The sequence below is a fragment of the Dendrobates tinctorius genome, unplaced genomic scaffold, assembly GCF_039654945.1.
Source record: "Dendrobates tinctorius isolate UK_male_01 unplaced genomic scaffold, ASM3965494v1 ptg000133l, whole genome shotgun sequence".
NCBI lineage: Eukaryota > Metazoa > Chordata > Amphibia > Anura > Dendrobatidae > Dendrobates > Dendrobates tinctorius.
Genome location: NW_027361801.1, coordinates 43,837,327 through 43,852,195, shown reverse-complemented (window position 1 = coordinate 43,852,195; position 14,869 = coordinate 43,837,327). Strand labels below are relative to the sequence as shown.

The following is a 14,869-nucleotide window of genomic DNA, read 5'->3' as shown; positions in this document are numbered from 1 at the left end:
TAGACACCGGGATTCTGGACAGTAGAGAGGTAACGTATGGGCCAGAGAGGTAGATCTGAATGTCATCAGCATAAAAGGTGCTACTGGAATCCATGGGACTGTATGGGTTGTCCCAAGCAAAGAGTATTGATTGAGAAGAGTAGGGGTCCCAGAACCGAGCCTTGGGGGACTCCCAAAAGAGAGGGTGGGTTGAGGAGGTAGTGTGGGAGACGCTGAATGTGCGGTTGGAAAGGGTATGAGGAGATCCAGGATAGGGCGAGGTCTTTGATGCCAAAGGAGGAGAGGATCTATAGTAGGAGGCAGTGGTCAACTGTGTCGAAAGAAGAGGACAGGTCTAGAAGCAGGAGTATAGAGTATTGTCCGTTCGCTTTGGCTGAAAGTAGGTCGTTAGTAATTTTTGTCAGGGCTGTCTCAGTGGAGTGATGTGGGCGGAAACCAGATTGTAGATTGTCAAAGAGCAAGTTAGATGAGATGCACAAAAGGAAATTTTCTGCTCACCCCTCTTCACTCCTTATCACACCTCCGACGCACGGAAACACCCTGACCCGGGTGTATAGTGCATGCACAACATAGAAAAAGATTTTCCAGCGTCTCCAGGAGATAAAACAATTGCTTTATTGAAAATATATAAAATCTTCTTACCATCAAGTTAAAACAACATAAAGAGGCATATGGAGGGGAGCACTTTCCTACACGTTTCACCCTGAAAGGGCTTAAATTCCATGATTAAGCCCTTTCAGGGTGAAACGCGTAGGAAAGTGCTCCCCTCCATATGCCTCTTTATGTTGTTTTTACTTGATGGTAAGAAGATTTTATATATTTTCAATAAAGCAATTGTTATTTTATCTCCTGGAGACGCTGGAAAATCTTTTTCTATGTTGTGCAAGTTAGATGAGAGGTGGGAGGAAAGCTCAGTTTGGAAGCCAAGGGGAGCAGCGATATTGGGCGATAGCTGAATATAGCGGTTGGGTCGAGGGTTGTCTTTTTAAGGATTGGCGTGATTGTGGCATGTTTGAAAGCATAAGGGTGTATATGTATGCCAAGGGTGAAGGTACAATGATGTGACAATAAAGGCGTTTTCAGTCTTGGGAAAAAAGAATATGCTTTAGTCACCCTCCCCAGATCCAGTATTGAGTCTCTGATCACTGATTATGTCAACAGCACAGCAGTCAATGTCAGCGTAGCAGACAATAACGGACACCAGGAATAGTGGCGCCGACTCACCGCTAGGCCACCTACGGCAAATAAGAGTTACAAGCAATCCAAATGATTTCATGTAACAAACAACCATTTTGCCAGGTGATCGACAGCTTATTTCTTGTGAAAATTGCCAAAGTTGTTCTCTCAAAAACCTGCACCTATAAAGGAATGATCATACACCTAACTGTCCCAATCACAGCCCTCTTCGCAACTACGAGACAACAATATAGAAATGCTACATGGACACGACACAATCGAGAGATGAAGAATAATGATAACCTGGTGTTGCGTCGATTTCCTTTCATTTCTATCTGTAGTGCCGCATCTAAAAGCTTCCCGCTCACCTTAATGTGCTCTAACCAGTGCGTAGACTCCAGACTGGATAACCAGTGCGACTCCTCAACTTGTGGGAAGACTATATCCTTCAGCTTCTTGAGAGATTCTCTCATTACATGAATGTTATGGATATCCAGAAAGACAAGTTCTGCAAATGGATATGCATCCTCGCTCTCGTAGCCCCCTCCTGTAGCCTGCAGAAAGACCACGTGGGATTCAGAATATTTATAATGATAAAGGATAGAATCGAGGCCCAATAAAGCACGAATACACAGGAAGCCTGTGCATAATGTAGCCATCCGCAATAGATTGGGATTTACTAACGACAACTATAGTAATACGATCTCAATATCTAATGTATTACTCTGACATTATGCATTAGGCTTCTTTTACACTTGACGTGTTTTTGTTGGCAGTTTTTGCGGACCCAATAGATTTCTATGGGGCTGCAAAATCGGCCAGCAAAAATTAGTCGGCGTGCCGTACGGCCGTGAAAAAAGATTGAGCCTGCTCAATCTTTTTCACAGCTTATGGACACGGCCCCCCATTGAAAATCAATGGGGCCGCAAAAACAACGGAAGTTTGTTTTTGCGGTGCACCGTCACTTCTGCAAAACTGGAACAACTTTTTTTTTCCCCAATACTTCTTCCATATTATTGGAAACCTGAAAAACGGCGATCCGCAAGTTTTTTGCGGGCCGTTATTGAGGCAGACCGTGAAAATTGCGGTGATAAAGCCTGCAAAAAAGGCCCGCAATAACGGGCCGCAAAAAACCCGGTACGTGTAAAAGAAGCCTTACAGGTACAGTGCGTGTCTAAGGAGGCCATACTGGAAAAAGAAACAGATTTGGAGCACTCCTTGTCTGAGCCCGGATCCATCCAGCGACTCGAAACTTGTGCTTTTCTGTCTGTTGGGATATTACTATTCCATGTGACTGTCGGATACTGTCACTTGTCGCAAGCATCAAGGTTGCGCATTTATGTACTGTTACGTTATGTATGTATTGCATGCATGCTATGTATTGCATGCTATGTTAGGCATGCATGTTATGTATGCAATGCATGTATATTCTTACTTTACCAGAAGGATAGTAACAGTTTTGCTCATGACTGTGCCACCACTTTTTGATCATCATAAAATAAATGTTTAAAATGTTATTCCCATCTTCTATGTCTTCTATGTGATGGCATATAGAGGATCAGTGCCTGCAGTTATGTAGCTTCACTCCACTCTGACTTAGAACCTCTCACTTGCCATTTATTTTTACACCTGGTGTGTCTCGTTATTTTCCTAAATCTGATACTTCTGTTTTGTTCCTGAGATATGGCCCTCCTATATGTAAATCTAGTCCACAATGCCAACAACTTAGGTGAAGCCTCTTACCTTATTAGCCACAGCATTTACATTGGGCCTGGCATCGTAAATTGTCAGTTTTGAGGTTTGATTATTGGCATCTTTAATTATCTCTAGGTACCGCTCGTCATCTTTATTCCGCTTGCCGCTCATACCGACTAATGGCTGACTGCACCTTGTGATAACGGACTGATTTTCTGGATGTATCCAAGACAAAACCTGTGGGGTTAGTTAAGAAAGCAAAGATTATTTTGTATAAGATGGGGGCTCCATCACTGCTCATCTCCACAGCGGGAGGCAAGCAGCGACAATGACATCCCGGTGACAAGGAGCCTTGGGAGATGTGTAGAGGAGCAGTACAATCATGCACCTGTCCTAGTCATTAGAAAAGGAGGAGTGCTCCATATAGTAGTGAGCTTGGTCATGGGAACCCTCTAACGGGACATGGCACGAGCTGCTGAGCTCCACTAATGGCTACAGCAGTGAAGCAGAGGAGAAATGGAAAAACCCCTTTAGTCCTCCACGAGCAGCTTCCTGACCCGCCATTACATTCTGCGTATAGTAAATATTAGGGGAGTAAAATTTTGCCGGGTTTGCACTTTGCAGATTTTCAGCACATTAATGCTGAACTTTGCTTTTGGTGAATTTAAGAGAAATACGTGAATTGATTTTCCCCAAGTATTCTATCGACAAAAATAGCAAAACAGGCAAATTCATTTGTTTGCCCAAAATCCTAACAAGACATGAGAACAAGGTTTCATATCCACTATTCAGCTGATGAATAGAATTGGCTCCCCCACACAGCATGTTCCAGAAAAAGGAATCACATTCTGTGTCCTGTGATACGGAGGAATCTGCTAATAACATATATTTGAGCAAAGTCTTAAAAAGTTATTTTCGGTCACTGTGTTTTTCTCAGAAGAGACAGGTCCTCTTTAAAAGGGCTGGCAGTCAATAGATACTGATGACCCATCTTTGGGATAAGTGATGAGTATCTGATGGGTGGGTATCCAAGCCATGGAACCTGCACCAATCAGCTGTAATTAGCAGTGGCCGGATGTAAGAACTTAAGCCCCCTTCTCACATAGCGAGATCACTGAAGCATCACCGATCTTGTGACACAACAGCGATCTCGCTACATGTGACACGCCGCAGCGACCCCCCCGCTGGATATCGCTGATCATGCTCGAATGTCCTAGGCCATTTTTTTGATTATTGGCGTCCCGCTGGCCAGCGTGCACCGCTGTGTTTGACGTCGACGAGCGGCCTCGTTGGCGACACAGAACTCAGGGACGCAGGCTGGAATCATTCAGAAAAGCTGCTGTGTGACAAAGTACCAACGACCGCCGAGGATCGCTGTATCGTTGCTGCGTCGTTGAGTAGATCTGTCTGTTTGGCAGCTTACTAGCGACCATGTAGTGACGCACCAGCGATCCCAACCAGGTCGTATCGTTGTCGGGATCGCTGATTAATCGCTAAGTGAAACGGGACCCTTAGTGGGGCGCCTCACTCCACAGCTGTAGCAGCCAGAGCACAGTGCACCCATCACTATTTCAGTTGTTACATCTGTATTTGCATTTAATCCTATAATTCGTTGGGGGGGTCTTTTTATCCAATTCCTGGTAAATAAAAATCAAAACTACAAAGTGATTCACGCGCTACTTTACCCATAAAAATTGCTGTAGCTTCTAAACGACTATCGTCTGAAGTTTGGACTGTACATACCTTGGTTCATGAGCAGGTGTTGAACATGTCCACCTTCATTCCATATTGTCCAATGTGTTCCGCAGGAAGTCTGGGGTCATAGCCAGGATTTCTCACTGTATCTTCTCTCACAGTGCTTGTAATGTTCGTGGCTTGTTACTGTACACCTGACCCTTCAAATGGCTCCGAAGGAAGGAATCCAGCGGTAACTCAGGCGATCTTGGTGGCCACAGCCCTTTGGAGATTATGTTCACCAAAGGTGGCTTCAATACATTGTTTCTATGGCAGATTTCGATGTCCAAACTTCCTTAGAAACTCACTTTGGCACCTCTAAGGACCCAGTTTTCCAATAAGTTTTCACAATGTAAGCACGCTCCTCCAAACTGTATTTGTACATTGCTAATAAATGAAGGAATTCGGCAGGAATTAAATTCAAGCCGCACACACAAATTACCTGCGCAGAAAGGCGTGCAGGGGGTCTATCATGTAGTGGAGATGACCGGCACGGTGACATGTCAGCGAAACCACTCGGAACGAGGACGTTTCTCATAACTCTGTGGCTCATTGTACTTTCACTTCTCATGAGCCAAAGTATGTACAGTCCAAATTTCAGAAAGGTTGACAGTCTTTTAGAAGTTGCAGCGATTTTTCTGGGTAAAGTAGAGTGTGAATCACCCTGTATAATACCAGTTTGGCTACAGAAACGCTCTGTACAAAAGTGAAAGGCATGGGAGGTTACCAATAAAGACAGACAATGGAGTGTACTAGCTATGCGATGTAGATCCCACGTATGTCACATTTAAAAAGGAATGGGTTGTCAAAAAATAACCTATTTAAAATCAGGTTTTAGAGCATCACATTTTTTATTTTGACTCTTTCCATATGATTTTTTACAAGTTGAGTTGAGTGTAAAAAACCACAGTGGTCAGTGTGAATGTTGCAAGAGTTCTAATTTTTAGCTTTAGAAAAGAATGTGCTATAGTGGGGGAGAAAAGGAGAGATCCAAAAAGAAAAAAAAATATACTCAACACAAACTGATTTAAGCACCACTCCAGTATTTTTTTTTTTTTTTTTTTACATTTTACAGCTAGAGTGGTGCAACTAATCCAAGCTCCCTGCCTGTAGTGTTATACTTCTGTTTTTATCTGTTAAAGGCGCCACTCAGGCCAATCTCTAACAGTTTACAACCTGTGGGATCGCCCCAGTGTTTCCTGGACAGATCTGTAAGTCACAACTCAATGTAAGTCTGTGAAAGGAAGAACAAGTCCAGAACGAGGATCTCAGACTTACACAGAGCTTGTGACCGTTACTGCAGGGCCAGTCAGAAGTTGCGGTCACAAGATGGCGTTGTTGGACCAGTGACGCTGGTAAAAGATGAAGACTGTGGCTGGCGAGTATGATACTAGGGTCAGGGAGCTTTAATTAGTTGCACCACTCCTGTGCTGAAAAGAAAAAATGCTGGAATGGTGCTTTAAAGAAGCACGCCCATCAAAATGTTTCTCCTTTTAATACACTGCAATCATATGATCATACAGTATTGTGTACTTACAATTGCTCATTTTGCCTTTCTACCAGATAATTCTTCTCTTTTCCATTAGCTGTATGATATCACATTACTAAAAACTGACTAGCTGAATTCTTCTAGAAACAGGAGGTCAACGTTCCCTGTATGAGTCACTGCAAAAGTCAATAACAGAGGGGGAAGGAGCAGAGCAGCTGGATCAGGAGTTGAGGAGAGGAATGATTTTTGCAGGGACAAGAGACTTCCTGTTTCTATATGGAGCAGAGAAAAGAGAAATTAATTGAGTAGAAAGGTGAAATGAGCAATTGTAAGTACACAGTGCTATATAGTGTGTGACTGCAATATATTAAGAGGATGAACACTTTGAGAGGAGTGTTTCCTTAAACAAAGGTAAGCAAGTGATGATAAAACTTTACTTAAAGCGAAGCCATTTCATTTACGGTGTACAATTGCTAATTCTTGCACATACCGGAATCCTGTTCCTGGACCTGAAGGCAGCAACTTTCCTGAGATCATCATCTGTGGCATTAAATGGGACTATTAACAAAGGAGGGTAGGTGTCACAGAATTCATACTTTTGATTCATAAAGGTTAATCTCCAATTATCGTTTGGTAAACCCTGGGGTGGAAGGAGGAGAAAAAAAAAAGTAATTTCACTTCTTGGCATTATTTTTGTAACTGCATGTGGAGCATGTAACCACAGGGTGGTGATCAAGTCGCACAATATGAAGGCCATCTGCCTTACAGATTCTTCATACACTATAGAGGGGGGGACAGGGCCCAAAAGACACAAATACCAGGCCAAACATTTCACACCATGATCTTCAATAGCATCAGTGAACAGGCTCATGGCGTGAAGAGAGCCGGGAGGTGTATCTGAGCCCTAAGTGGAAATGTACAGACACAGAATGGGTGTAATCGCTTTAATGGCATAATGATTGAAAATGCTAGGAGGGCGGAGTGGCCATTGAGCTGGCAGCTGTTGTACTAACAGGCTGACTCAACCTGGGCAGGGAGCCCGGAGCCGCGCTCATCCCACATGGAAGTTTTATGTGAACCACTCATTGCTTTGTATCGTCAGCCTGACACAGATGAAGGCGGTAGAAAACCTTCTATAAATGACAGCAGTATTAATAGTCAGACTGTGACACGTGACCTATCAAAATACAACCTGTAATTCTCCACTAGTTCTAGTACAATCTGCCCATCACATGTATTACACACCACAAGGCCAGTCAGTCCTAGCCCACACCCAAACAGTACAAGTGCTCTCTCATTTTATCCATTGCCCGCTTCCTGGACTGAAAAGTTTCACTTGTATAAAATGTATATTCTCTATCGTGGTTATAGAAGTCAGTTACTGGCATTCTCGCCTTCAGTTGTGCTATGTAAACTGAGAGCAGCATGATGTAGGTGCAGAGACCCCGATGCCAGTGATGTGTCACCTACTGGGCTGTGTGCTGTTGTGCTAATAAAGTCAGTGTTTTACCAGCATATTATCACTACAGGACTATGTGTTTCGTGCTTCCTAGTCAACTGCTGTGTGCAACCCCCCCCCCATTACCAACTGGCAGCTTTCTGTGTACACTGTGAATGGGCAGAAAGTAGCCAATCAGGCGTATGGGCAGGGTTATAATGGGCTCAGCATTCTCAGCACAACTAGACCTGCATAAAATAAAACAGTGATTGCATCAAAATGGTAGCAAAGAGACCAGATCGGGACATCACTGGAATCGGGGTTTCAGGCCCTACATCATGCCGCACTCAGATTACATAGCAAACCACTTGCTGATAGATTCCTAGACAGCTTGTATTAACCCACTGTCTGCCTCTTCTAATTTTGTTTCTGCGCTATCCTCACCTTCTTGCAAGTGTCATCCTTTTTTTTAGTTTTCTACTGACAGCCGTGTAAGGGCTTGTTTTATGTATTGAACAAAAAATCCAGTGCAATTCCACCATTGTGTTTTTTTATATATACACAAAAAGTTTTTAAAAAATAGTAGCGTTACCAGTTTACGAGCCCCGTAACTTTTTTTTTCATTTTCACATACATGACGATAGAGGAAGACTTGTTTTTTCTGTGGAAAGCGGACTTTTTACTGATCCCATTGTGGGGTACATGTGACATTTTGATTGCTTTTTACGGCAGTTTAAGGAGTGTGCTGACTGAAGAAAAAAATGCAAATCTGGCTTTTCAGTGATTGACAGTGGGACAGACTCGTGATTTAATGGAGCAGGTTGCTTTTAAACTTACAGGGGTGCAATTAATCTATTCTGAAAAAAGTGCAATACATACGTATGTTTGTCCTGAAGGAGGATATATGACAATTTGGTTTGAAGGAACCTTACATTGTCAAGCTTTAGTTGCCCTCCCATGCTTTGTGATGAAGAGTAGAGTTGAGCGACTTTGGTCGGATCGGGTTTCGTGAAACCCGAATGAAACAAAATAAGTTTCAGATGAAACTCGTCCGACTAGAGCAAAACAAAGTCGGAGTTTCGTCCGAAACCCGACCCCAATGCAAGTCAATGGGAAATAAAAGTAGGACGAAACTCCGACTTTTTTTGCTCTAGTCGGACGAGTTTCATCTGAAACTTATTTTGTTTCATTCGGGTTTCACGAAACCCGATCCGACCAAAGTCGCTCAACTCTAATGAAGAGGAAAAATCCTTTGGCAATAGTTGCTACCGTTCTTCCCCGACACATAGCGGTCACAGACTGCTCCTGCTGGCAATTCAGCTGCCTCTTCTGTTGTCACTACGACAGAGAGCGTCTTCTTTTCCACTCTGTTGACAGAGCGTGGCTTCTAACATCATTCTGATTGACAGACTGCTCCCCTAGTTAGGCAGCGAGAATCTGGATGTCAATCAGAATCACGTTGGAAGTCCTGCCCTGTCAGAGTGGAGCAGAAAAGAAATTGCCGCTCTGTCGACGTGACGTCAGCAGAGGCAGCTGAATCATCAGCAGGAGCGGTCTGTGACCGCTCTGTGCCAGTGAAAAAAAGCGTTAGGCACAACAGGCAGGTAGGAACTACCTGACTGTTCGTGCTTAGGCACATTTTTTGTTTTTCACAAATTCCAGGATATCCCCTTTATTCTGAGCTCTTTTTAAAGTACACTGCTCAAGAAAAATAAAGGGAACACAAATACCACATCCCAGAATGAAATATTCCAGTTGCAAATCTTTATTCATTACATAGTGGAATATGTTGAGAACAACAAAAATAATCTATTTAAATAAAAAATATCCCATGGAGGTCTTGATTTTGAATAATACTCAAAAACTAAGTGGAAAATCAAATTATAGGCTGAACCAACTTCAGTGGAAATGCCTCAAGAAAAGGAAATGATACTCAGTAGTGTGTGTGGCCTCCATGTGCCTGTATGACCTCTCTCTACAACACCTGGGGATGGTCTTGATGAGATGGTGGATGGTCTCCTCCCAGACCAGGACTGAAGCATCAGTCAACTCCTGGACAATTTGTGGTGCAACAAGGAGTTAGTGGATGGAACGAGGCATGATGTTCAGATGTGCGCGATTGGATTCATGTCTGGGGAACGGGCAGGCCAGTCCATAGCATCAATGCCTTCAATATGCAGGAACTGCTGACACACTTCAGCCACATGAGGCCCAGCAAGGTCATGCATCAGAAGGAGCCCAGGGCACCTGTATATGGTCTCATGGGTCTGAGGTTCTGATCCCATTACCTAATGGCAGTCAGGCAACTTCTAGCTAGTACATGGTGGGCTGTGCAGCCCTCCAAAGTAATGCCTCCCCACACCATTACTGGCTCACTGCCAAAACGGTCATACTGAAGGATGCTGCAAGCAGCGAACGCTCTCCAAGACATCTCCAGACTCTGTCACATCTGCTCAGTATGAACCGGCTCTCATCCGTGAAGAGCACAGGGTGCAAATATCAAATCTACCAAATTGTGATCTCTGGCAAATGCCAAACACCCTGTACTGTGTTGGGCTGTAAGCGCAACACTAACTTATGGACATCGGGCCCTCATACCACCCTCATGGATTCTGTTTCTGACAGTTTGAGCAAATACTCGGATGTTAGTGGCCTGCTGGAGGTCATTTTGCAGGGCTCTGGCACTGCTATTCTTGTTCCACCTTGCACAAACGAGGAGGTAGCAGTCCTGCTGCTGGGTTGTTGCCTTACCACAGCCCCCTCCACATCTCCTGATATCTGCATCATGATCTGGACACTGGGTTAACAGACACAGCTACTCTTCTTGCCACAGCTTGCATTGATGTGCCATCCTAGATGAGCTGCACTACCTGAGCAACTTTTGCCTCATGCTACGGTACAGTACCTCTAGCGGTGAGAGCAACGATAAACTGCAAAAGAAACCAGAACAGTAAAAAAGGATAAGAACAGATAAATAGTCTGTGGTCACCAGCTGCAGAACCACTCCTGTATAAGAGCTGTCTTGCTAATTGCCTATCATTTCTACCTATTGTCTGTTCCATTTGCACAACAGCAGGAGAAATTGATTCATAATCAGTGTTGCTTCATAACTGGAAATGTTGATTTCACAGAAGTGTGACCAACTTGGAGTTACATTGTGTTAAGTGTTCCCTTTATTTTTGGGGGCAGTGTATATTGTATGTGCAACTGTTCTTGTTTCCATCCCTTTAAACAAAACCTGTAACATGCCGTCCAATCTGCAGGCGTCTCGTTATAGAACAGGGGAAGTGGAGGAGATTAATATATAGATTGGTGAGAAAAGATCCAGTATAATCTGTGTTTTCATCATTTAATCCTCTGCTCTTTTTGGGGTTTTCGGTGCAGTGGGCGATGCTTTCTATGTAGACGTGTGCATATAGAGATTGCTGTCAGTCACTGACAGGACTGCCCACTGCACCGAAAATCCCAGAAAGAGCAGAGGATTAAATGATGAAAACATGGATTATATTCAATCTTTTACCAATAAATAAAATATAAATAAATATATATATATATATACACACATATATACACAGGAAGTAAAAAAAAATAAAATAGATGTTCGTGTAATTAAAGGGAATCTGTCACTTTTTTTGGACTATGAGCTACCGGCATTGACAATGCTGTAGATAAGCCCCGATGTAACCTGAAAGATAAGAAAAACACCTTATCCAGAGGGGGCGGTCTGGTCCGGCGCCTCCCATCTTCATATGATGCCGTCCTCTTCTTCCCCAGGCGCACTGCTCTGCCCTGTTGAGGGCAGCGCAGAGTCCTGCAGTGCGCAAGCGCTGGGAGAGGTCTGCCGCCTGCGCACTGCAGTATTCTGCTCTGCCCTCAACAGGGCAGAGCAGTGCGCCTGGGGAAGAAGAGGACGGCATCATATGAAGATGGGAGGCGCGGACCGCCCCCCCCCCGTGAGTATAATCTAACTCTTTTTTTCTCATCTTTCAGGTTACATCAGGGACTTATCTACAGCATTACAGAATGCTGCAGATAAGCCCCTGATGTCAATGTCGGCAGCTCATAGTCCAAAAAATAGAATCAGACTTACCGGTAATTCAGTTTCTAGGAACCTTCCACGACGGTATACAGAGGTTGCCTCTTTGCCCTGACGGGGGACAGGAAACAGAGGTTAAAAGGCCCTCCCACTGGCTTATAAGTGAGACCATAGCTTGGTTTACCTTCTGATTCCCAGATTTTTATCCAGGAGTATAGGGTGGGAATTAGTGCCGTTGTAGAAGGTTCCTAGAAACCGAATTACCGGTAAGTCTAATTCTATTTTCTCTAGTCGCATTCCACGACAGTATATGGAGAAATACCAACTAATTTGGCACTAGGGAGGGACAACGGCCTGGAGAACTTTTAGGCCGAATACTAGATCCCTACTGGATGATACGTCCAGTCTATAATGTTTTGAGAAAGTATGCAGCTAGGACCACGTTGCCGCCCTGCAGATCTCTGCTCTGGAGATGCACCTGCTTTTTCTGCCCAGGAGACTGAAGTGGACCTGGTTGAATGGGCCTTGATCCCCACTGGGGGAGACATTTTAAGTGATCTATGCTTCCACTACAGCTTCTTTTTATCCAATTGGCTATAGTGCTCTTTGCCACCTTTTTCCCCTTGTTTTGGCCTGAGGAATGGACAAACAGGTTCTGGTCGACTCTGCAAGGACGGGTTTGCTCCAAGTAATGCAGAACGATGCACCGGACATCCAGAGTATGGAATTTTTCCTCTTTAGAATTTGCTCGATTTTGGTAGGACGATTTCTTGGAAACGGTGGAACTCAGACTACTTTCAGAAGGAAGGAAGACGAAGGACTATTGAGTCGTCTCTAACAAGCAAATAAGGCTCCCTTATCAATAGGGCTTGTAATTCGCTTACTCTCCTGGCTGTGGTTATGGCTACCAAAAAGACTGTTTTGTATGCCAGGTTTTGAGGAGAGCAGAAGGATAAAGGTTCGAAGGGTGGAACTGTGAGCCCCTGGAGCACCAAGTTCAGAACCCATGGAGGGACTATCGTCTGTTTCTTAGGGTTTACTCTGATGGCTGAAGTCATGAACCTCTTGACCCAGCGATGACCTGCCAGATCCTGATCAAAAACAGAGCTGAGACCTGGACCTTCAGGGTGCTAGGTCTAAGGCCAATCCCTAAGCCCCTTTGTAAAAAATCCAGAATTTGTGACATGTTTGGGCTGAGCAGATCTGGTAAGTCAGGTAGACAAAATGATGAAAACTTTTGCCAGATTTTATTGTCGATAGCGTTGGTTACTGGCTTCCTGGATTTTTGCAGGGTAACAATTACCGGGTCTGACAAACCCCTGGATCTCAGTACCTGGGCCTCAGTAACCACGCCGCTAGATTCCATTTCTGAGGATTTGAGTCAAGAATAGGCCACTGCGAGAGGAGGTCGTCTTCTACTGGTAAGAGAACCGGGCCATCCACTTGCATCTCGGCGATCAAGTTGAACCAACTTCTTTTTGGCCAAAACGGGGCTACCAAGATAGTTGGGGTCCAATGTTCTCGGATCTTCCTCAGGACTTTTGCCAGAATTGGAATTGGTGGGAAGGCATAGGCCAGGTTGAAGTCCCAATTCTGGGCAAGGGCATCCACTTCCCTGGAATTGTCCCTGGGGTTTAAAGAAAAGAAGGCCACGACCTGCACGTTTTGGTGAGAGGCAAAAAGATCGATTTCCGGTAGGCCCCACCTGTCTACCAGCAATCTGAAGCTTCTGCTGTTTAGACTCCATTCCCCAGGGTGGATGTCCTGGCGACTTTAAAAGTCTGCCTGTATGTTGGAATTGCCTTTTAGATGGACCGCCGTCAGGGACAACAGGTGTTTTTCGGCCAAACAGAAAATTCAAGAGGAGATCCTTTTCAGGTTGCTGAATTTTGTACTGCCCTGGTGTATGATATGAGCAACTGTGGTCATGTTGTCCGAATATATTCAAATGTGATGTTCGGCAATCTGGTGACCAGCCGCCAGAAGGGCTTCTTCCACAGCTTTCAGTTCCCTGAAATTGGAAGATTTTCTGCTCGTTGTGTGATCCCAGAGTCCCTGGAACGGAATATGATTTATCATTGCTCCCCAGCCCCTTCTGCTGACGTGACTAATCAGCGGGACCTAGTTCCAACTTATGCCTCTGCAGTGGTTTCTGGAGTTCAATCAATCATGCTAAGGAGGCTCTTACTCGACCCGGCGTGTGCACTTTGTTCAGAGTACCGGGATGACAGTTCCAGTTCTCGAAAATGTGAGAGCCTGAAGGGTTCTGTAGTGGGCTTGAGCCCAGGCTACCGATTGTATAGACGCTGTCAGAGCCCAAGACCGACATGCCTTCCCGGAGCGTAGGGGACCTCATGTCCCTGAACTTCCTGACCTTGGACACTAAGGTTAGACAGTGGTCGTCTGGAAGGAAGGACATTTGCTTTGCAGAGTCCAAAAGAACCTCCAGAAAACTTCTGGCCTTGGAGGGCCGCAGCTGAGACTTTTTCAAATTTGAGATCCATCCCAGAGATCTCAACGTGTCCAGAGTCTTTGACACCTGGGCTTCCAGGATTGCCTCGGTGGAAGCTACTATCAGTAGGTCGTCCAGGTAAGGCACTATACAGACGCCCGGACTCCGGATGAATGACACCGCTTCTGCCATTACCTTGGAGAAAACTCTTAGTGCTGAGGAGATGCCAAATGGAAGGACATTGAACTGAGTGCTCCACCTGACGACTCCCCTGTACCGCAAACCTCAGGTACTTTGTGTCTCGGGTGGATTGGAATATGAAAATAGGCGTCCTTTAAGTCGATGGTTGACATATCAGGAAGTGTGGCCCGATCAGGGGGATGGCTGATCTTACGGATTCCATCTTGAACTTGCGGTATTTTACATGCAGGCCCAGTCCTTTCAAATTTATGATAATACGGGCCTCTCCTGATGGTTTGGTTACCAGAAATAACCGAGAGTAATGGCCCTGACCCCACCGATTCTGGAACCGGGGAGATTGCATTTGATCCCACAAGGTCTCTTAGACCTAACTGCAGTGTTGTCCGATCTTCTGGGGCCGGAAGGCAAGCGACTTTTAGACCCTGTCGAGGGGATGAGATGAACTCTATCAATAGGCCCTCTCTGAGGACATTGAGCACCCAGTGAGAACTGGTGATGTTTTCACACTGATGTACATATTTAGAGAGTCTCCCACCCCACCGGGTCGAAGTCATTGCTTCTCTGGTTGGGCCTGTTGCTACTGTGGGACGAGAATATTTTTTCCTCTACCCTTCACGTAGCTCCATCTCCCTGTTCTGCCTTTACCTC

General features: G+C 44.9%; 1 protein-coding gene across 5 annotated transcripts in view; it reads right to left on the bottom strand.

Moving 5' to 3' along the window:
• Window positions 1–14,869, bottom strand: part of MTM1 (myotubularin 1) — a 121,323-nt gene that overhangs the window by 17,471 nt on the left and 88,983 nt on the right. For all 5 annotated transcript variants that reach the window (XM_073543603.1, XM_073543602.1, XM_073543600.1 and 2 more), the window contains 3 exons: window positions 6,585–6,734; window positions 2,920–3,108; window positions 1,545–1,730 (listed from right to left, as the gene is read on the bottom strand). In XM_073543603.1, the coding sequence (XP_073399704.1) occupies window positions 1,545–1,730; window positions 2,920–3,108; window positions 6,585–6,734 (525 nt within the window). The remainder of the gene's footprint in view (window positions 1–1,544; window positions 1,731–2,919; window positions 3,109–6,584; window positions 6,735–14,869) is intronic.